At 43.2% G+C, this 22,381-nt stretch overlaps 2 protein-coding genes across 3 annotated transcripts; both read left to right on the top strand.

The window, feature by feature from the left end:
* Positions 1–1,545: 1,545 nt before the first annotated feature.
* On the top strand, positions 1,546–12,052 carry g6fl (g6f-like). The gene is made up of 9 exons (XM_070966944.1): positions 1,546–1,656; positions 2,530–2,862; positions 3,640–3,906; positions 4,239–4,274; positions 4,641–4,976; positions 6,925–7,167; positions 11,457–11,530; positions 11,799–11,825; positions 11,951–12,052. Exons 1-9 carry the CDS (start codon positions 1,584–1,586, stop codon positions 12,050–12,052), a joined length of 1,491 nt encoding a protein of 496 aa, XP_070823045.1. The 5' UTR covers positions 1,546–1,583.
* Positions 12,053–12,204: 152 nt separating this feature from the next.
* Positions 12,205–22,363, top strand: abhd16a (abhydrolase domain containing 16A, phospholipase). 2 transcript variants are annotated; one of them, XM_070967354.1, is made up of 21 exons: positions 12,205–12,241; positions 13,063–13,190; positions 13,750–13,806; positions 13,891–13,957; positions 15,204–15,290; positions 15,541–15,626; positions 15,790–15,863; positions 16,056–16,163; positions 17,477–17,591; positions 17,691–17,792; positions 17,903–17,966; positions 18,064–18,113; positions 18,429–18,552; positions 19,274–19,378; positions 19,465–19,528; positions 19,697–19,753; positions 20,255–20,317; positions 20,406–20,482; positions 20,842–20,940; positions 21,054–21,100; positions 21,720–22,363. In XM_070967354.1, the coding sequence occupies exons 1-21, from the start codon at positions 12,217–12,219 to the stop codon at positions 21,801–21,803; spliced, it is 1,683 nt and encodes a 560-aa protein (XP_070823455.1). In that variant the 5' UTR covers positions 12,205–12,216; the 3' UTR covers positions 21,804–22,363. The 2 variants fall into 2 exon arrangements, with proteins under 2 accessions (XP_070823455.1, XP_070823456.1); XM_070967355.1 differs by lacking the exon at positions 12,205–12,241 and having other exon boundaries at positions 13,088–13,190; positions 13,747–13,806.
* The last annotated feature ends 18 nt before the right edge of the window (positions 22,364–22,381 follow it).

Below are 22,381 nucleotides of genomic sequence, written 5' to 3'. Positions count from 1 at the left end.
ACATATTCTTCTTGTGCAGATTTGTGTCTTCAAAGAGACTGGAGGGTTTCTTTCCGCTCTTTGCCCGTTGTAAATCCAGAGACTGTGATCTGCCGTGCAAACAAAGCAGCTGTGGGTTTTAAATGCTGGTACTTTGCATTGCCATGATTTCCTTTGCAGCCATCTTTAGGTCCTATAGCTGAGTGTTTGAGTCAGAAAGAAGTGTGCAGGAGCCACCAGCACGACCTCTGCTGCCACTAAACCGTATGCCTTCATGGAATCGAGTGAGGAGCTTTAAAGAAAGTGGCCACCAAATGGAGGATTTCATTCCTTTTCCTCCCCATACTCATCCATTTTTCATACCCATACCAAATTGACCTTCACACCTTTCCAGCTACCACCCACTTTACTTATAGTACACCTCCTTTTTTTTCCTTGTCATCTCACACCCCTCACACTTTCCCTTCATTTACACATCACTTTCCTCTCCTTCCTCCTCATTCCTCCACCCTCTTCTCCTCCTCTCACTCCCTCTTCCCATGTCATTTGATTTCTTTTGTCCACTCGCCCTTCACTTCTTGCCGCTATTCATCCCGTCCTCCATCCTCGTGCTCTCCGGGGGTCTGTGGCAGCGATAATGAAGCGCGTAGTTAACAGATATTAGCTCATTGGCAGTGGATTCATTAGACAGAGCCAAGGCTTATGGTGATTATTTACCCAGAGAGGAGGGGCCGCAGCATCAGCACCACAGCAGCCACAGGCTTCTTTGAAGTCACGCTGTCTCTCTTCCCTCTCTCACACTTCTCCTCTCCCAGGGTTTTCTTGTTCTGTCTGAGCACCTCTCCCTCCACATTTCTCCCTCTTGCTGCGCTCCTGTTTTTTTTTTTCTCTTCCCCTGTCATTAGACACCCACAATACATATCTGCTTTCTCTCCCTCTCTTTCTCTATCTCTCCCCGCCGCCCCCATTCACCCAATGGTAATTATGGAAAAATCTGTAATAGTGCTCAGAGGAGCTGATAATACCTTTAGCTTAATTAAAGACATTTATGGGATGTAAAGACATGTAGCCTAAGGGTTGCTGTGCACCCACACTGGCCCAAACTCTTTATTTCTCGCTTTTTCATCTCCCTCAATCCCTCTCTCTCTCTGCTGTTCTTATCATTTTCTCTGTTTCACACACACATCGGGATACACAGGAGTACATGCTCATTCCTTTTGTCAGACTGAATGTTAGGGTCAGAAGTTGTGGAACTAATTGCCCAGATGTTCTGCTCTGAAGTGTTGTAAAACATTGTAGGCACACATTAAGGCTTGTGTGGGGCGGCGGTAATGCCAGTAGGCTGTACGCAGTTTATCAGGCTCAAACACACACATTTGACGGCAATAATGACAGTCTTTTCCTGCTGATTATTCCAGGGCTGTTTGTGCCACATCCTGTTGGGCTGAGAGATGCACAGCAAACTTGTTAACATGTCAGTCAGGGACACCAGTAATATTGCAGTAAAGAGAACAATACTCGGTGTTCTGGAGCGTACTTAGAAAGGTCACAGTGTTGGAGCGACAGCTGGTGCAGTGAGAGCTTTTTTTTTTTTTTCGTGTGTGATGGCGTCTGGTTTTCTCACATTTATTCTTGTTGCTTCCTTTGTGATATATTCCTCTCACACTGGCATCACAGGTATGGATACTAATGCGATTTTTAGTAAATATATTCTCGCTGCATTCGAAACTGATCCTGCTGATAGGGGAACCTTCATGATCTGTCTCATGCTGCTTTTAGAGTGCAAACATGAATGAGCCTGTTTGCTTGTAGGTACATGATGAGTCATGCATTAGCATAGTTCTTCCATATCCCAGGTGGTCAGTTTGAGAAGTTAAACATCAAGTTCAGGAGAAGGATAACTTGAGAGTTTTGTTCTTCTCTTGTGTCATCTGGTACAGTTTATTGGCTTTAATCTGAAACAGTCTTTAAAAACAGGTTCATATGTTTTCATATCTGTCTTACAGCAGAGTTATCAGTGGTTGTAATTGTTCCTCCTGTCCGTTCTGGCTGAAAAGATTCCTTTCCTAAAGTGATTTCAGCATGCGACAAAATCTCCAGTGCTTCTTCGATACACAAATGCACTTTAAATGCATTTAAAGCTAACATGGTGCTTCATTAGTCTGCGTTAGATAAATCAAGCGGTTCCAAAGTTACAGTCTTTGTAGAACAAACTTCTCTTTCTGCTACTATCCATCCACTGCCGCTCAGCAAAGAAACCAGGGAAACAGAAAGAGGAAAATTGGCACTAACACAGACTGTAACTTTGGAAGACACCCATTACATTTGACCGACTCCGACTGCTGAAGCCTCCTATTAGCTTCAGAAAAACTCTAGAAGTCATTTCTATGCAGAAATAGGATTGGGGATTTTGTCCCCCATCACTTAGGCTACTCTGAAATTGCTCTATGAAGGGATCTCTTTGTGGCCATTATGTACAGAAGGAGCAATTATAGTAACTCTCTAAATGTATAACAATATAACAATGCTTATTTTTTTGTCCTCTCTCAGACTGGGACGATGTTGTGGTGACCAGAGAGGGTATGTCTGCCACCTTGATCTGTAACGATACAGCAGTGAGGGGTGCCATAACCATTAACTGGATGGTGAAGTCACTTGGTGCGGATGAATGGAAGCTGGTTCTCTCAGCCAGCGAAAGGAAGGAGTTCTCTGGTGGCGCCTCAAAGGCATCCATGCGTTTGACTGACCCTAACTTTCAAGACACCGGGGTTTTCTCTCTGTTCTTCCTTCCTAAAGTGGAGGACAGCGGTCTTTACTCATGCTTGATAAAACAACGAGAGAGGAAACTAAAGGAGAGGATTATCCTCTTAGCTATCCTTACAGGTAGAACAGTCAACAGCTAATACAGCTAAGTGCTTTTACTCAAGCAGTGCACTTAAGTATTTTTATTTTCTACATCTTTATACATCAACTCCACTACATTTCAGAGGGAAATACTTTTTATTCCACTATATTTGTCTGACAGCTAAATTTGATAATTACTCTGCCAAATCACATGATCAGCTTGTAAAAGATGTGTATTTCTATAGGATAGAGCTGAAATGATCAGTCGATCCATTAATCAGTCAATCGGCATGATAATTGATCTTTAAAAGGAGGGTTTGCTGCTTTTCTCTGTTTTAAACTGAATTTGCTTCGGTTTTGGACTTGTTTGCTAATTGTAACAAGCATTTTTAAACTATTTTCTGACAATTCATCAACTACTAAGAATCGATTCATTAAGAAAACAATCGGTAAATTTCTCAATAATAAAAACAGTTGGATGAGAATAAACTTCACATCAATATTATGTTGTTTAAATGAGCTTCAACCTTGACCAAATACAACCATAAAATACCCTGATTTGTTGTTATATGCAGATGTTATTTCATCATTGATGACAATCCAGTAACACATATTTCAGTATAACTCTTAAAGGGGCTGTTGTGCATGGTTAACCTTTGATATTTGATGGATATTTTGCTGGTCTTACTTCTCTGCATTTACATGGTTCAAATTTGACTTTTGCTTGTAATGGAAAATTTTGAAGTCGCTCTACTGCAATATTTACAACCGATCCCTCTTCTACTCCTGATTCCCTGTGTCCTCCCTCATCTCCAGTCACTGTTGCGCCTGCTACACCCATTTTGCAGCACAGCACCCTGCAGCTGATTGCCAGTGTCAGTCCTGACTTCGCCGCCACCAAGATCACCTGGGCAGCACCTGACGGCATTTCCATAAAGAGCGAGAAAAAGTCAAAAGTGGGCACAGTCGCCAAGCTGCCACAGGTCCAGACCAGTGACAGCGGGCCCTACGTCTGCATGGTTCGCCCCTGGGGCAACAGCAGCAACAAGCTTTTCGCCTTCAACGTGGATGTGACTGTTGATGGTGAGACTGATTTGAGAGAGAACAGTAAAAGCAGTGAGGGGTAGAATACATTTTGTTTTGGGGGGTTTTTTTCTTCTTTTTTTTTTTGCTTTTTGTTGATGGTTTGAGTGGGCATCAGTGCCAGAAACTCCAGCAGCAGCATTATTTATTTAAGCATCCTGTAGCTACAGTTCTTCAAAGTATTTACTTTTATAGACCAGTTTCAAAAGTCTACTGTAGATCTGTGCTAAAATTCATCCAGTCCTCCTGTGAATATTATAGTTGCTACATTTATGTATTATTCATTATTTGCTTTTTAACCCCCCCTCTTCTTGCGTCTCTTCTCTCCACAGCTAACAATGTGGCCTCATTCACCAATATAACACATGGTGAGTGACTTTGTAACACAAGCTGTCTGAAAGTCCTGTGTCAGCAGCTTGCTAATCAGCCAGAGCAGAATGCAAGACCAACTGAAAAGAAGTAACTCTCAGCACATAGGAGCGTAATCCCTATTGTTGTAGGAATTTTTCCGCTATCTCCATTTCCCTGCTCTGTTACTTACTATTCTGTTTACTCTCTCTGCCTTCACCTCACTCTTCATTCATCCTCTTTTGATTCTGAAGTCCCTGTCGATATGTCTGCTTGCACTGTTATGTCTTCATATCTGTCTCCACTCCATCTTCCGTTCCTGTACTGTCTCATCTATTTTAACACTCTGGTCTCTCTTTTCTTTCCTCTTCCCTCCTTGCCTGCAGCCCCTATGATCTCCACTGCCACTCAGGCTCAGGCTTCCTTCACGCTAGCTTGTCCTGGTGTCCAGGGGGACTACGTCCTGCTGCACTGGCAATCTCCAGATGCCAGGAGGCAGACTAATATGAAGCTGGTGTACCAGTACGACCGGTGGAGGGGTTCCACTCTGTTGACTGAGAAAAGCAAGAGACTCCAGCTTGCCGGCCCACCCTTTAATGCAGAGGCTGGGAGCTTCTCCTTCCTACTCACACCTGGCTTGAAAGATGGCGGCCTCTACATCTGTGAGGTGTTCCTCAATGACAACGCCTTCAGCCAGCGGACCCTTCTCAGCGTGCTGAAAGGTACAGACACAGGGTGAGGAGGAGGAGGAGGAGGAGAAAGACAAGGAAGAGGTGGATTAGGAGGAATTAAACGAGGGGCAGGGATGGATTTATGAGACAAGTGGTATTACTTTTATAATAACCTTGTGTGTTTGTGTGAGATAATTTGTGGATGCTGTTATGCAAAGCACCTGTGATGACAGATAGAATAACAAACTTAAACTGTCTTCATAAGCTGCTCTGGGTACCATCAGGAGTCCCCAGAACAGCTTTTACACTCATTGGCATAGACGTCTATTAAACTCTATTCCATAGGTGTTCAATTAGCTTGAGATCAAGTGACTGAAACGATCATAACATATGACCCACGGCAATATCGTACCCATCAAATTATTCAGTGAGCCATGGCTGGAGGTCTATGCATTTGATGATATTTAGGGAAATATGCTTATTCGCTTTCTTACCGAGAGTTAGATGCGCAGACTGATATTACTCTCATGTCTGCCATTTCAGTATGGAACTGAAGCCAGCGGGCAGCTTAGCATCAGGGTCGGGATAAGGTTGAAAAGAAATAGTTTGTACGAGCACGTTGGAAATCAAAAGTGTTTATGGCTGACACAAACGTCATAGGTAGAGGAGGCGTGCTATCGTTTAAATATGTGGATAGTGGAAAACATTTTCAGACTCTTCTGGAAGAGACATTCATAGTGTTGAACTCAGTTGTTCAATAGTTGTGCCAAGAATGAAAAAAGCCGACGCCGTAGAGGTGTCAGGGGAGGGGTTCCTGAAGTTATTCTATACGAGCTAGTACTTTTGAGGAAGTATACTGGCAGCTTAAAGACAGGAAGCAGGTGAAAACAGCTAGCGCGGCTCCCTCTACAGTTCTTAAACGTGCCTCCTAGCACTTCTAAAGGTTGCTAATTAACAGGTTGTGCCTGATAATAAAAGACACTAAAGTTCTTTCCACCTACCAGTGCATTGTTCTCACAGATCCTTCACTGTGGAACAAATGCAAAGAGAATTTCCTACAGCTACTGGTAAAATGTCACATTATTAAATGAATACATTTACGATACTGCTCATGAAAAGGAACATTTGCTCGATTCATATATTTAAAGAGAAAAAAATGAACAGCACACCTGTTGAATTTTATGAGCGAGCCTTAGGGAGGTTTCACCCTTTGCAGGAGCACGCAGAATACATTTGCACCCACACGCACAAAACCCAATATACACACATACGCATAAGATGCCCTGTCATGGCAGCCTTGGAAGGCTTTACTAATCACAGTCCCAGTGGCATCCATCACAGCTGCCCAGACATGACCGGCCGATCCGTCACTGTCACTGTCACCCTGTTTCACACATCTGCATCATTCATTCACACACACACAGAGACATACACATCCACCCACACACCAACCATGTGACGCATATATTTTTACCCCACCTCATTATAAGTATCATTATGTGTGATTATACCTGCTGCCCTCCCACTAAGGCTGTAGGTGGCCCACACTGATCACACTAATCAAGGCTGAAATGTGTGTGTTTTTACGTGTGTGTGTGTGTGTGTGCGGGTCTGTGGAGCTTGATTACACCCAGATGGATTCTCATTCCAGTTTGATGAGACACTAAACATCAGTCACAGTCAACCAATGCATTAGCAGCAAATCACTTTAATGAATATATATTATTTTGACCCCTCTCTGAATTGTTCTTTGTTTTCATATCACTTTCCCCTCACCTCATTACTCTCTATCTGTCCTTGGCCTTTTCTGTATTCACACACTACCCTTTAACTCACTTTCTCATCCCGTCTCGCTCCTTTCTCCTCCCTCATGCCTGTCTTTTTCACTTACTCATCTCTCCTTAGATTTCTGTTCAATTGTTTCATCCCTCTTAAACAATTTACCTTCCTTGTCCTCCCACACCCCTCTCCCCACCCCCTCATTGCTCTTCATCCATAGTTAAAACCAGCCACTCTTCCTCAAAGGTGGAGTTGGGATGCCTGTACTCAGAGCGGTCCCAGGTCCAAAGTGCCATTTGGAAATACCAGAATAAGAGTCGCAAGCTGGAACTGTTCAGCAACAGCCTTGGCAGCATCACCACCATCCTGCCCACACCCATCACCTCTGACACAGCTGGGAACTACACCTGCACCCTACAGCTGAAAAATGGGCAGACTGTCTGGGCAACAGTTGTCCTTGAAGGTGGGAGAGATGGCACAGTATCACTAAGACTGGTCTGTTTTCTGATTTTCTTCATCAACAGTATATTAAACGACTAGCATGGGAGTCGTGGCAGACTTCCTGTCAACTCAGTGGAGATAATGAACCATGAATGTGGATGATTCTCGGATATGTGCTCCATGAAGCGTTCTACGGTGCATTCAAGGCAACCTCAGGTCAATTCATCTGCCAGAAAGCCAACGGTTTACAGAGGAAAAAGCTCCTGACAGATACCATATGTTATTCCTTCTTAATGTAGTTAAGGAGGTCACAGGTCAGGACTTCTGTGTAACGAGACGTTGGGATTTGCAGATAATATCCAGCAGAATCACTCAGTCTGTTTACGTGCCCGTGTTTCATAAAAACCCATCACAGTTTTAATACTCTGCTTAGCTTCATCTTCTACGAAATATAAAATATAAAGTCTATCGTTTTTCTCATCACACTCACCGAGCTGATATGCGAATATAAGGAGACAGGACCTTAGGACATTTCTCCCCACAAAAACTAAATTATTCAGGCTTATTGTATTGGTGGCTGTGGGGGAGCACAGGAGGATGTGACAGTTGAATGGATCCCTTAGCAGAGATGAGTTCACTCCCCGTACCCCGATGAATCACCAGGGCTGAGGGGCCCAGAGCTCATCATGATGCACGCTGATGGTACGGCCATCTCCATGTCCATTTAAGAGTAATGGACATGGAGGAAAGAAAAAGATGGTGATAAAGACAGGGAGGGGAAAGAGGCAGCAAGATTTCACCTGATTAGAGAAGCTGGAATAGAAAAAATATGTATATTGGGTGACAAGTGTTTGTCTGGTGGGGAATTTAGACTGATGAGAGTGAGAAGTTCACATAATGTGAGTGCTGGTTGACCTACATTTACACTGCTGTGAAGTGACAGATTGAACGAGAGTGCACGATAGCTTAAAAGTTCTTGGTTAACCCATTAAAGAATATCAACTGTATTTTTTATGTTGAGGAAAAGCCCCACAGAACGTTTTCTGTTGTAGGTGGAAACACAAACTATGTGATTTCATATATCTGTAATGCTCTAATTAGTAGACAAAGTTGATTTTCTTTAAAAAAAAAAACACACACACACACACACACACACACACACAAAAAAAGTTTAACATTCATTTGAAATGCTGATCAACGCTGGATCAAAGCACATTTTTTGAAATTTTAGTTGTTTTGAATCCACATATTTGATTTAACTCCTTTTAGTTTTTGATACACAGCCATTTCTGTATCAGACTATATTTGGTCATTAGTCACATTGGGTTACTCAGTTTATCGTTTTTCACACTAGTGGAAATAGAGATTCCTTTAATCCCTTGTGACTAATGCCTAAAAAAAATGTTAAGAAAGCCTCATATTTGAATAATTTCAATGGATTTGTGCTTACCTCAGCTGGTACTTTAAGCCCTGTGAAGGAAACTAGAAACTTTCACTGTGGACATTAATGAATAGTATGACAATAAGGAGCGCAGTTTATTAAAAAAAAACAAAAAAACAAAAAAAAAAACCCTGAAGCTTCAAAAAAAGTTGTTGGCATGGAGGCATCAAGAGAGGGTTAGCTCTAAGAACGAACTGAAACAACTTTTTAGTTCACCGGAAATAACCAAATCACCAATGCAACAAGTTGCATATATATATATATATACAATTATATCCTCATAATTTGAGGATATGTAATGTCCTGCAAGCCAAATCTAAAAGTATAGTTCCAGATGTAGAAGTAAAAGTGAAAAGTGCGTCATAATAGACTTCCTTTCACTGGTGGCACACTTCACAGAATACAAAGCTGAAGCAATCATTGTGTTCCACAGCACATAAAATACTTGAAATGTCAGGGATTCTCCTCAATCATTTGCTATCCTGAGTTGGCCCATCATTTGCAAAGCATTCGAGCAGCTCTTTGGTCTGCCTCCTATCAGTCACCGTCCTCTACAATCACACAGATATAATTCACCTCCTGCCTCGTTCAAGATGAAATTGGTGAGGTAGGGAGGAAGTGCCAATAGAGGAGAGGAAAAGGTGAGATAAAAGAAGATGAGAGAAAGGTAGAGAGAGTGAAAGAAGACATGTGGTAGTGAGAAACTGGGAGCGTTTATGCCTCTCTTCACTGCACTCAATTACCATAAATCATGCGTTAAAGCTGGCATGCAGAGCAGCGCAGGTCAGTCTTAGGGTCAGCACGCACCACAATATTCCATTAGGAACCTCTACACATATTCACCAATCAATTACACCTCACACAGCGCATAATGATTGATTATTTTAAAGCTGGCAAAAAGCTGTAACACCAGAGCGAAGGTGAAGCCCAAGGGCCAATCCTTTTACAAACAGAATTTGTGCAAAGTTGATGAGATCATGACGCCTGAGTGGATGAGATAACCTTCAAAGCCACAGGGAGACACGGTGTGAACTGCTTAGAAATGATGCTGATTCTACAAAAGTCTGTTTTGGTAGTTCTGTATTAACTTCTTCTTTGATAGCTGCCTCCTTTGTAATCCAAAGATGTCTGACAGATCTGATTGCTTTGTGCTCCATGTACAGTGCGCAGGCAGCGGGAGAGCACTCGTTCAGGTACACTAAACTACAGGAGTCTCTGTGGAAACGAGTACCTCCCTCCTGCGTCTCTTTGTCGCCCTGTGGCTGTGTTTAGCAAGACTGATGTCATCCTCATTATTCAAACAAACCTGACAAGTTTGCTCACGCGCGTGAGCTCTTCCCACAAAATTTGACTGGTGCTACATGAAGCAAATGGTTTCCTTATGTAATGCTCGTTATGAGCATGCCTACGCTTTCCATCCACCTGTTTCCTAACGCTGCGTCGACAGGATTTAACTAAAAGACTGCGTTGTTTGTCAGTTTGCCTCGAGGCACTCCGTTGCAAGGATCAGATGTCAAGGGAGCGTGCGTGGAAAAGCCTCTCCTGACTACACTACACATGCAGATAATGAGATGAGGATCAAATCTGCAAAAAAGTTAAATCAAGCTACTCTGTATGAAAGTGGCCCTCGCTGAGGTTTTGATCTGACAGCATCTGCTCTTTGATTCCAGTGCTCTTCTTGAACTCGTCCACGTTTCAAATTGACAGCATTTACTGTCCATACTGAGGGTCTGTCAGATCGATGTCTCCTGAGCTGCCGTACAGGCTATTCACCGACTGACAGAGCCTGTATTTCCCCGCTTTCCTCCACTTGCACCCATTGTACTGTGACTGACAGCAGCATGATGCAAATGCACGTAACATGTTGAGGAAATCTTAAGTGCAACATGTCTTTAAATCCATAGCTCAAAGTGTTCACGTGCAGAAAGCGTTGCCCCCTCTTGACTTGAGGCTGCAGAACAAACTTCATGTCAGTCAGTCAGACACTCACCCTCGCAGCTCTGCAAGTTTTATATTAGCTCTGTTCCTGGAAATGTTCATGCTTTTTTTTCCCCCATTCTCTCCTTTTTTTCTGCTTTTGTAGAGATTGTCAGTGTGACCAAACCCTCCCTGTTCCCCCTTCTCTCTGCTTTATTACTCCTGGTGCCCCTGGTTGCTGCGGCTGTCTGTGTGTTGCTATGGAGACAGAAACACATTTCTGATCGCGGTGAGTCTTCCGGCGTTTTCTTTTTTTGACAGCTTTTCCTCTTCCGTCCATCTTTGGCCCCTGTCGACCGCCACTGAGTGATGTGGGCCGTGACATCCTCTGGGGTTATTGTAATGAATCTGTCCCGGCCCCCTCCCTCCATGTGTGTTTGAGTGTGTATGTGTTTGCGTGAGCATGTGTTCTTGTGCTTGCTACATAGTGAGGACCAGAACAAGTTTTAACCAGCAGAGTGAGGACAGTTTTGAAAGTGAGGACATTTTAGGCAATCCTCACAACTCCAAAGGGGTTTGAGGGTTAAGACTTGGTTTTAAGGGTTAGGTTAGAATTAGATTTAGGTTAGGATAAGGGTTAACATTGTTAAGGTTCATTAATGCATTTTATCATTGACTGTTTACACAGTCACATTGTGGGGACTCGCCCTCCTTATGGGGACAAAATGCAAGTCCCTGTAATCTAAATCATTACATTTTAGGGTGAAGACTTGGGCTAAGGTTAGGTTTAGGTTAAGGTTAGGGTTAGGATTAGGCAGGTAGTGGTCATGGTTATGGTCAGGTTAAGTCTCCAGCAAATGAATGTAAGTCTATGTAATGTCCCCAAAAATGATGGAAACATGACTGCGTGTGCGTGTATGACACTGTCTTGGTAACTCTCTGTCTGTATTCAGGTATTGAGCAGTCTCTGTCTGTCCACTCGGGTGAAGCTGAGAACATCTATGAGAATCCTGAGGATGTCAGACAGGTGATGAATCCATTCATAGTTATTTTCAACAACTAAATGTCCTCTGATGAATATCCCTCGTCAGTCTGCTCTCATCTTCCCCTCCCCCCCCCCCCCCCCGGTATTTAGCACTTTCCTCTTTCTGTTCCTCCCGCTCCACTCCCTTTTACACTGTCTTGTCTCTATTGTACACTTTTGCTGTTTTTGCCTCTGACTTGCACCATCCCTCCCTCTCTGTCACTTGTTGTTCATTAAACCTGTTTTCTCTGTTCTCCACCCTTCCCAACAGGCCCCTCCCGAGGGCTCAGTCTACATGGTGAGTTATTGTGTCCTCCCCAGCGCATACACCGAGGCGTGGTGCATGTGTGCGCGAGGAGTTGTGATACACGCATCGACCAAATGCATACAGACTCTCGCTCCCTCTATTGCTCCTTCCCTAAGCTGTCAGCAGATATGTCTTCCCTCACACTCGCAGCCCTCTCCTCCAATCTGTCAGCCCTCTCAGATAAACCCATCGCCTATCAGCTGTCACCCTTACATTAGTGGTATTAACAAATCAATCTCATTACACAGGGCGCAGAGGGGCATAAATCTGGCCTCAGTAGCATGGATCTGGCTCTTTATCTCCCTCTTCACTGTCTCACTCTTTCCCCACCTCCCTTCCCCCTTTTCTTCTTTATGCCAGGATTTGAAGCCAAGAGGAGAGGATGATGTCTATAAGGAACTGGAGCGGTAAGCAAAAACCCTTGCATCACCTGTGTGTGCTTTTGTATGTTGAACTGCATGTGTGCGCGTTTCTGTGTGTGTGTGTTTGCACTGTCACTCATCTGCCCCTCACATTCCTCTCACACTCACCAATCACACTGGCCTGAAAATCACTGTGACACAGTGGCATAATATCACGCCATGCGCTGACAGGCAGCGCTCCTTCGCCCGTGTGTTGTTGTTGCGTGGGCTGTCTGTGTTTGTGTTTAAGGAAGAATAAAAGAGACTGGGGGACGGGAGAATTTTGTGCGAGTTTGTCTTTGTGCTCTGTTTTCAGATACGAACAGTGTCAGAGCTGATCACCTACCCACATCTCATCCTCATCCAGCTGTCATATCCGCTCAGTTCCCAGCTGCAGCAGAAGGCCTTTATAAACAAAAGTAACAGCTAAATGTCAAGAGTTTGGGTGTGAAGAAAAACTTCAATGCTTCAGGGAAATGCAACTCAATTGTTTGGATGTTGTATGCTTTCTAAACTAATGCTCTTTATATGATCTTTTGTTGTTGATTTGCTTTAATGTCATGTTATGCACATAAAGAAGAGGTGGAAAGATTTTCACATAAGGTTCTAAACCTTGCCGTGAATGATTGGAAATTAATATGTTATTTGTCTTTTTCACTGGCTTTCTTGTCACTTTGTTCTATTTTCATAAGCATTTGCTATTGCACCAGCTGTATGGATAATTGTGGACGTTTTAAATAAACGTTGTTGTCTGTAATGTCGGTGTCTCAACATTTTTTTCAACACACTCTATGCGCTTTCGCTTTCGCGACTTTTGGTGAGTGCAGGCTTCCGTAGTCCTCGTTGTGGAAGAATGGCCGGCTGGATGTGGCTCCGCTGTGTTTTAGGGCCTCATTTGCAACGAATTCACCGTTCACCGGACCAGTCTCGGCCTGAAGGCAGGGCGGGCAGGAGGGTAGGAATATCCACATTATTTTGCATATGTTTGAATCCACCCGGCTGCGAAAACTGAACAGCATTTCATCTCTTAGCATTGCTGTAGCTCTGGCTGCGTCCCGGAAGTGTCAGGTGTTTGTTATTGAAACTCCGGCGTCAGTGCACCGTACAGGCTTGTTGACACTTCGTAAATGAATGAAATCACAGGCGCACATCAACACGCTTGTCTTTTCATGCTCGACGCCTTTCTGTTTCACCAACATCCAGTCTAACTGTAGCTTCATAAACTCTTTTCCTCAACGACATTAACCTGCTCATGCTAATGCTAGATGAGAAGAAACTTTGCTAAGACGAGAGCAGAAAAGAAAGAAGCTGAGCACAAAATGAATAATAACAATAAGCATATATGGTAACTTTAACAAAGCCACTGAAAAGACGGTGTGTAGCCGGAGTGTCTTTCACCCTGTCTCGTGGCTACAGTCCGTGCTACTAGCTAGCTAACGTTAGCTAGCTGAAAGCCATGAGACCTTAGCAACAGAGCTCACGAGCTGAACGAGATTTTCTGCCACTGTTAGCAGGGATGGAACTACCAACCCAGGAGTTTGGAGAAGCACACTGACAGCATCCTCGGCTGGGTCAGTATGTTTCTGTGATCGATAATACTGCATGGAAAGAGTTTAGAAGTTCTGCCAAGTAAACTTTGTGTTTTCGCCCTCCAGGCTTCAGCACTGTGGTCTCTGTCCTACTACAGCTCTCCGCTCCTCCTCTGCTATCTGTACAGGAAAGGTAGGCTGTGTGAATTATGCTTGGTGGGAGTCACAGGAAGACTTATCTCTTATTCTCCACTTTTCCAAAATGATTACTAGTAGTAGTCCATTTATTGATTAGTGGATCAACTGAAAATTAATTAGCAACAATTCTGATAAGGCACTTATCAAGGATTAACAGCTGGTTCCAGGAATAACTGGTTGCAGCTTCTCCAATGGGAGGATTTCTTGTTTTTCTCTGTTTTACATTTTTGTAAATTGAATGTTTGGAGTTTTTGCTGGACAAAGCATTTGAAGATGTCACTTTGGGCGCTGGGAAGCTGTGATGTTTAATCGACCAAAGGGTTAAGCGGTTAATTGATAAAGTAATTGGCAGATTAATTGAAAATGAAAATAATGGTAGATTGTAGCCTCAGTTGTTACATATAATTATATGAGTTGATGTTCAAAGGAGGCACAGACCTGGCTGTGCAAAAGGAGACAGTTTTGTCTGGGTATAATTTAATTTATTTTATTTTTATTTCAGTGAAATACAATCATCATGTTATCATCTTGTCTCTCATCAAAATTCTTCAGTAAAAAGATTATGAGCGAGGTGTAATTAAAACATTTTGGAGGGCTATGTATAATGGTTTCATATAATGTATCACAGTGGAACACAGTAAATAGCTTTGAACACCAGTTTGATTATTTAATGTGTAATTTTACATACATTTTGCATATTTGATATATATCTACTGTATATGGGAAAATATCCAGAGTAATATGTTAATGATGTCAATGTCATTGTCCATTCCTGTGTAAGCAGTCCCAGCTTTGGGAGGGTAGCATATTGTAAAAACACATGGAAGCTATATTTTTAAACGTGTCCTTGACATGTTTGGCAGAAGTCTATCGTGTTTCGTGGCAGTAACATATGTAAAAATATATTAATTTTTCCTCGTGACATTTCTCATTCCATTAAGGAAGAAAAAGTGCCTCAGGGGGTTCATGGGAATTGTTGTTCTCCTACAAGTGGGATTAATATAAAGTTAATCAACTGAATGATCGAGCAGGTCTATGCATCGATAGAAATTAATTTCTTGAGGTTGTTTGCTACTCCTTAGTGTATAATTGAGCTTCTGATATTGATTTATGGATATGGCTGTGGGGTAGTTGTCAGACTGTGAGTGTGTGTACCGGTGCCTGTTAATGAGGCTCAAGTCTGGCAGAAAAAGGGGGATTTATGTGGATGTTTGTGTCACCGCTGCTCTGTGTATTTTTAGGTTACATCTGCAGCAGTAAGCTGGTTCCAGTGAGTCAGTATTTGGGAACAGTGCTGGTGTGTCTTCTAGGAGTGGCCTGTCTTCGAGGTGAGGCAACAAATTTCAACTGACTGGGAGGCAATGACTAATTCAGTTAATTAATCTTTAGATATCACAACTTATGCTGTATATTCTGCATGCCAATAAGTTTTCATTAACATTGAGACAGTTACACAAGGTCCACACCCCTAAAGCATACTAAATGCACCCTTGAGACTTTGCAGCAAAATGCTTTCTGTCTCATGAGCACTTTTTCCTTTCTTCCTGCCTCCTTTTTCATCTTCCTTTTCTCCCCAAGGGTGGGGGAGATGGAAAAACTCAGAGTATCTTCAGTTTATCACCATTCTTGAAGAAACAAAGAAGAATCTCACGCCAGTAAACAAGGTGAGGTCATGGCAACGTGATGAAAGTACTGAACAGCAGGGTTTGCTGTTGGTATCCGGACAATGTTTTTGGGAGCAAGGGGAGAAAAGAATGATTACAATACAAAACATCAGAACCCAAAGGACAGCTTCTGTTTCTGTTTCTGTTTGTGCTTTGCATGTAGAAAAAGGTGAGGTGCTACGACTTTGACTTCTCACACTGGCCTTCAGATTTCAGCTGGACCGAAGTCAGCACTCCGTAAGTTTTTGCTCTTATGTTTTATTACCGCTTGAAATGGCCACTGCACTTCTGTTCCCCTCAGGGTCATTTCATTATGAATAAATGCATTCGAAACACCGTGGAGTTCGTTGGATAAATGCATCCGCTGGATGTCAGAGTGCTTCGTGGGTTATCTGTCTAATTGTAAGCCATTGACTCTGTGTGTGACAGGAAACTGTCCAAGGCTGGCGTTTCTCTGCTGAAGCCAGAGCCCAGATTAAGAGGAGCAGCAGACAGTTTCCTCAACTCTGTGCGCACTCTGCCATGCCACGTCATCAGGTAAGTGCAGTTTATTGCAGCACCAATCCAAAACTGAAGGCTCTGCATGACTGCAGGACAAAACTGCAGACTTGCTACTAGTATCGCATTAAGGGGGTAGATATAGTCTGCTTTATAGTTTGCGTCTTCAGGGTTTGCACAGCTTTTTAAGAGTAAAATTCAAGTACTTTCAAGGTACCTAAACCAACACTTTTCAGGCTGTCAAAGCTTTTATGATCACACGTCTAAATTGTTGTTATAAATGCATTTGTTGCAACAAAGTTTCCATAATTCCTTTATACCCACAGCAGGCAGCGTGTATTAAAGTAATGAGTCCCAAGAGGCTGTGATTTACAGTGATACTAGAACAGCTCAGACACGACATGGAGCAGCTTAGCTGGCTTATTGCATTTATAAGACAGTTACTGCATATACCAGGCAATATTTCAGAAAATAAGCACACAGGCATTTAGCAGAATGGTCGCCATCCAACACGGCATCCTTCACACCGGCACAGCAACACACAGATGCAGTGGAAAGCATGCTTTAGAATTTAGGTGATTATTAACATTTATCTGGATATCACCCTTAATTGTGCAGTTGTTGAAGTAGTGCTCAATTATGTTCGCACGCCTCTTTGCTGGCACTTGTGATGTAATATGACTCCGGCATCTTCTCTCATTGCAGTTTGGGCCCCAGTAAGTAAAGCGTAGGGTTCCCCTTTCTCATGTTTCACAGTGGCATAAATCAGACAGAGAGCCTGGTTTCCCTCCATTTTGGTGATTGTTTTAAAATCAATAGCCGGATCTTTCTTGTCATAACAAGGTCTGAAAACAGCAAATGGGCCACATAGTCTGTGTAATGATCCTGCCTCTGTTTCTTGACTTCTCCAGCCTTTCAGTTTGTCTCTTAAGAATTTCAGCATGTCTCCCTGCTTTTTATCATCCTCCTCTATCCCATCCATCTCTTTCCACCTCTCATCCAACCTCAGCCCTCCCATTAAATCAGAATTCACAATGTGACATTTTGAAGCAATTTGTTTGCCATAGTGTGTGTTTATAGAGTATTTTACAACGGCTTCGAATGTGGCTCAGCCAATGCTAATTTGGGACCAGAATTACGCATTTTATAATGTCACTTTGTTCATTTTCCCAGCTGTTCATATTAACTTGGACCGTACTGTATGTTTTAATCATGATTATTCAATCAAACTCGACTTTGTACAAACCCTGTATGTAATTTCACCCCAGTGCAGACTCAGTTTTCTTGGAAAATCTAAAGTATTTGTCCAGTATTGCTACACCGTCATCATCTCTCTTTTTCTTCCTCTGCAGCTTTCTCATTGCCCACTCATTTGGAAGGAGGATGCTGTACCCTGGCTCTGTAGGTTTACTGCAGAAAGCCATGAGGCCCATGCTTCAGCAAGGCCAGGCTAGGTTAATAGAAGAGGTAAAAGAAACTCACACACACTCACAAGCTACCTGCCAGTAGTCCCTGCAATAAATACTGATCATCACTCTCTGTCAACGTCTCTCCATTTTGTCACAGTTTGACGGCCAAAGAAACAAGCTCGTGGCCTGCGATGGTAACGAGATTGACACGATGTTTGTGGATCGAAGGAGAGACGGAGGACAGAAAGGACAGACTCTGGTAAATGTCTGCAATGATTTGTTGTTTTTGTGCCTTGGGCTTGTTCCAGGTTCCAGCAAAACTCCAGTCACTTTGCCTGTTGCTCTTGAAATGTATGAATTCTGCCACAGGTCATCTGCTGTGAGGGGAACGCAGGCTTCTACGAGGTGGGCTGCATGAACACGCCGCTGGAGGGTGAGAAATCATCGATTCATAATATTTCATAATGATACTTACATTCTTAATGCAACATTTCAGTCTTAGTTAATTCTTGTCTTCGTGCGCGCTGTAGGTGGCTACTCTGTTCTGGGCTGGAACCACCCTGGCTTTGGAGGCAGCACGGTAAGCGCTGTTCTCAGATTGGATACGACATATGATCCCTAACCAGCCTTAGTCTGCAGTGTGTGCCTGTGCTTCACATAGTCCAACAACACCACAGTGGAAATAAGGCATGTTGAAATTCTGGTTTCAGGCGGGCAGTATTGCACAAGATTGCACAAGTACACTCCCAATGGTCGAAATTATCAGCAGAGTGGAATGAAACACTGCAAATGTGTTAATTCTTTGGTGCTGGATGGATTTAGAGGTGGGCTGAGTGTGACTGTTATGCTTAATAATGCATGGATATTGCTTTTTTTATTTGTATATTTCTGCCAGGGAGTGCCATTCCCCCAGAATGAAGCCAATGCCATGGACGTAGTGATCCAGTTTGCAATACACAAGCTGGGCTTCCAGCTCAGCGACATTGTTGTATATGCCTGGTCCATAGGAGGATTCACAGGTACACAAAGACAAGAACAATACATGATGGGCTTTTTCAATGCTGTAAATATGAATTGTTATTAGTCCCAGAGTGGCCATCAGCAGCACTGGGAGAATTCCAAGTGGCCTGGCAAAGTGATTGGCCTGGAGCGTCAGGCCAGCATTAAAAATGATAAATGAAATGAGTAAATGAAAGCGAAAACTGTCTTTCTGTCATCACACACCAGTGGTTTTACACACATGCACGTCAATACAACAGTCAGTCAGTGCATGGAGTGCACGTGAGCGAGCAGAGGGGTGGAAAAGGAACAGCACAGGAGAAAAAGAAGAGAGAGAGAGAGGAGAGCTGAGAGGGAGAATACAGCTAAATGCTGTAAAATGACAGATATTTTCATGAGCGAGGGACGTGGTCGGTGTCTAAACAAGAAAAAAAAACATTTGAGCAGAGCCGCCCTCAGCATGTCGTAACACAACTACCTTTCCTGAGTTGATAATATTTACTCCTGTTCCTTAATTATGGAAGACGCTCGGCTGTTTTTAAGGATTTCGGATGTTTCTTAAACTAGATGTAAAAGATATGTTGTGGGCATAAACAATCAAGAGAAAATATGTCTTTGGGAACAGAGTGAATGTGGAGATTGGCCAGTCCACGCCTGCGTGTTATTAAGTCTTTAATTTATTGTTCTGTTTATCCCCGTTCTTCATTTTCCCTCTTTCTATCTCTCCGTTTCCTTTCATAGCCAGTTGGGCAGTGATGTCATACCCAGAGATCCAATCATTAGTGTTGGATGCCTCCTTCGATGACCTCCTGCCGCTGGCCCTCAAGGTCATGCCCGACAGCTGGAGTGAGTCCAAGGGGTTAAAGGTCATGAGTTCTATTACTTGTTGGCAGGTATCTTTGTTTTAACATCTGAAATATCTTCTCCCTTAGGGCCGTTAGTACAGCACACAGTTAGACAGTACATGAACCTCAACAACGCTGAGCAGCTTCTCAAGTGAGTGGGACACAGTCTATTTATAGTGATTTTAATCATAAAAGTCAACGTCTGCATCATCGAACGTTATGCAACATATTGGGGTGTAATTGTGAAACAAACATTCTTTGTTAGCGCAGCTCGCAGTGATGTGTCTGATGATTAACACCATTCGTTCCCTCCCTGCAGATATCAGGGACCAGTCCTGCTGATCAGGAGAACCAAGGATGAGATCATCACCACAACGCAAGTCTCCCACTGTCCACCTTAAAATGTCTCCATGTATACTAGATGCTTCCTTTCCATTGGGTTTCCACATGCTTAATGTTAGCAGGACACTTTTTGGTTGAAATAGGATGATGAGTGGGAAGCATGGCAACGGTCACCTGGTGAGGTAGCTGGATTCTTCAGGTCACTGGTGCCTGAGGTTGTAACAGTGGTGCAGTTGTGAGGGGTTTTTTGCACCTGATATCAGACTGAGAGGCAGACAACTACAACCTAACCACTGTGGCACCGCTGTTAAAGGAAACATATTTTTCTGTTGCCTGAACGCCGAAAGACAGATTGAAACTGCATGAATTACCCAGCACTCGAATCACCTACTGTTTGCGACACTGTAATTGTCAGTGTGGTGAGGTTTAAGTGCCTTGCTTGTTGATGCAGAAGTGGAAGGAAACAGCCACCTGCCCAGTCACTGATGTTGTCACGAGACTGCTGATACTATATATGCTGCACACTGTGTTACAGGGGACCAGAGGACGTCATGTCAAACAGAGGCAACGACCTCCTGCTCAAACTGCTGCAGTTCAGGTCGGTCTGATTTTCGAACGTCTAGTCTCAGCAGTCTCAGTGTTGGATGTGCTCGCATATGTAAGCTCTGATGAATTTTCCTGCCCAGGTACCCAAAAATAATGACAGATGAAGGGGTTAGAGTTGTCAGACAATGGTTGGGATCCTCCAATCACTTGGAAGAAGGTAGGTGTGTCCTTGTGTTCACTGTACTGGAAACTTTGCCTTTAAACTTACTGGTAACACTTTATGTTAAGGTGCACATATTCACCTTTAACAAGTTGTTATTAGCGTGCATATTAGTAGCAACAACGTGCTTACTTAAGATCAATAAGCAGTAAGTAGGAGGTTATTGAGGGAAAACTCTTAATGGCTTAATAGTTGTAGAATACTGCAAGGCAAGTTCTTTATACTGACTAATAAAGAGCCAATATGCTACTAATATGCACGCTAAGAAGCAGCTAGTTAATGGTGAACATTAAGTGACTCGAACACTTTGAACAGTTGGTATTCTAACAACATGCCGCCTCACTCTTGCTCCGCAGCATCCGTGTACAGCGGCTACGAGGTGGATGACGACTGGTGTGTGTCTGTGCTGCAGTCGTATCAGGCAGACAGAGATGTTTTGTTTCCATGGAGTGTTGGTAAGCGCCGAGTCCTTTCACATTTACATGGCAAATAAACGGCAGACAATAGTGCCCTCACGCATCACCTCACGGTGCTTTTGCATGGTCTCACGCGCTCTTCCTGTTACCAGGTGAGGATATGACTCTAGAGGGAAGGCGACAGCTGGCGCTTTTCTTGGTAAGGAAATAATCTATTGTTATCTATGCACTCATTCTCAGTGTGTACAGTTGTTTCTACTGTCTGCTTTAAAGGGAAGCCACACATTGTCTTGGTCCCAGGTCTCTCAGTTCAGGCTAAAAAAAAGTCAGTCAAATTTCCTTTTCTCCGATAAGTCCAATTTTCTTGTTTAAAGTTGGCTTACCCCCCTTCTCCTGCATTCCGAAAAGAAAACCATCACAGCTATTCACAGACATCATTACCACTGAGGAACACTTTTCTGGTCGCCATAGTAACCAGCTCACCTGTGCTCTCAGGTTGACTGGTGTAATATATTTCACCACGCTCAGCTTATTGAAGTCATTTAACATCAAACAAGAGGAGTGCCATCAATTACAGCTAATGCTATGCTTTCCCTCCCTTGGTAATGCTTTCTGAATTAGACTTTATTCACCTCCTGTGTAAACCCTTAAGAGATGGGAGAGATTTGTATGGCGCTGAGCCAGACAGACCGAAGCTAATATAATCAAATTCTGCACTTTTTGTTCATTGCCCTCCCACACCTCTCATTCTCCATTCCTCCTCCATCCCCGCTGTCTTTTTTTTTTCCCCTCTCTCTCTCTCTCTCTCTCTCTCCAAGGCACGGAAGTACATGCGAAACTTTGAAACGACACACTGCACTCCTCTCCCCGCCTCCGAGTTCCACTCACCCTGGAGACTGTAAAGAAAGACGGATGGATGCTCGCGAGGAAATGAGCAGTGGAGGATTTGGATGGCCTGTGGTCAGAGCGTGTTCCTGGCATGGTGTGAATGTATTACTGTGATTTAGTTCCAGATTTTTTCCGAGACAGATCTGTTGTCATGTATAGTGTTGCTGTGGTGGAATCTGGAAAGATCTGGTCTACTATCGCCCACCCCTCCCTCCCTCCACCCGCACCCAAAGGCCTGTAAAACACACTACATATTTTCTTTTGAGGTTAGTGTTTAATCCTGATTTTCAGATTTTGGGTGCATAAGCCATCTCACTCCTTCCATTATTCCTCCATTTGGCTGTGTTTGTAAAGAAGCAATTTTAAGTCGAAATACTGTACATTGTTCCAATCTAACTAATAGAAGAGATCTTAATGGTGTCAGGTCAGAGGAATTTTTAATCTTTAAAAATGCAGCCAAAGTGCTCAAGCTTTTCAGGTTCATTTCTTTTCTGTGGACACTGTCTTTATGAACAAAACTGTATGTTCTGCTTACATGTTCTATTAAATATGCGGAATAAAATGTTTGACATAACGGGCTGAATTCATTTGT

The sequence above is a fragment of the Chaetodon trifascialis genome, chromosome 7, assembly GCF_039877785.1.
Source record: "Chaetodon trifascialis isolate fChaTrf1 chromosome 7, fChaTrf1.hap1, whole genome shotgun sequence".
Taxonomy (NCBI): domain Eukaryota; kingdom Metazoa; phylum Chordata; class Actinopteri; order Chaetodontiformes; family Chaetodontidae; genus Chaetodon; species Chaetodon trifascialis.
The sequence above is the reverse complement of the archived record's forward strand: the minus strand, read 5'-3'. Positions and strand labels throughout refer to the sequence as shown.

What these genes read in the sequence shown, in the direction of transcription:
- abhd16a (XM_070967354.1), top strand. Translation starts at nt 12,217, where the DNA reads ATGATGTCTATAAGGAACTGGAGCG. An exon ending in ATCTCACGCCAGTAAACAAG is followed by an intron (nt 15,627 to 15,789) that starts GTGAGGTCATGG and finishes CTTTGCATGTAG; the next exon opens with AAAAAGGTGAGGTGCTACGA. An exon ending in CTGCCATGCCACGTCATCAG is followed by an intron (nt 16,164 to 17,476) that starts GTAAGTGCAGTT and finishes CTTCCTCTGCAG; the next exon opens with CTTTCTCATTGCCCACTCAT.
- g6fl (XM_070966944.1), top strand. Translation starts at nt 1,584, where the DNA reads ATGGCGTCTGGTTTTCTCACATTTATTCTTGTTGCTTCCTTTGTGATA. An exon ending in CCTCTTAGCTATCCTTACAG is followed by an intron (nt 2,863 to 3,639) that starts GTAGAACAGTCA and finishes CCTCATCTCCAG; the next exon opens with TCACTGTTGCGCCTGCTACA. An exon ending in GGCAACAGTTGTCCTTGAAG is followed by an intron (nt 7,168 to 11,456) that starts GTGGGAGAGATG and finishes GTCTGTATTCAG; the next exon opens with GTATTGAGCAGTCTCTGTCT.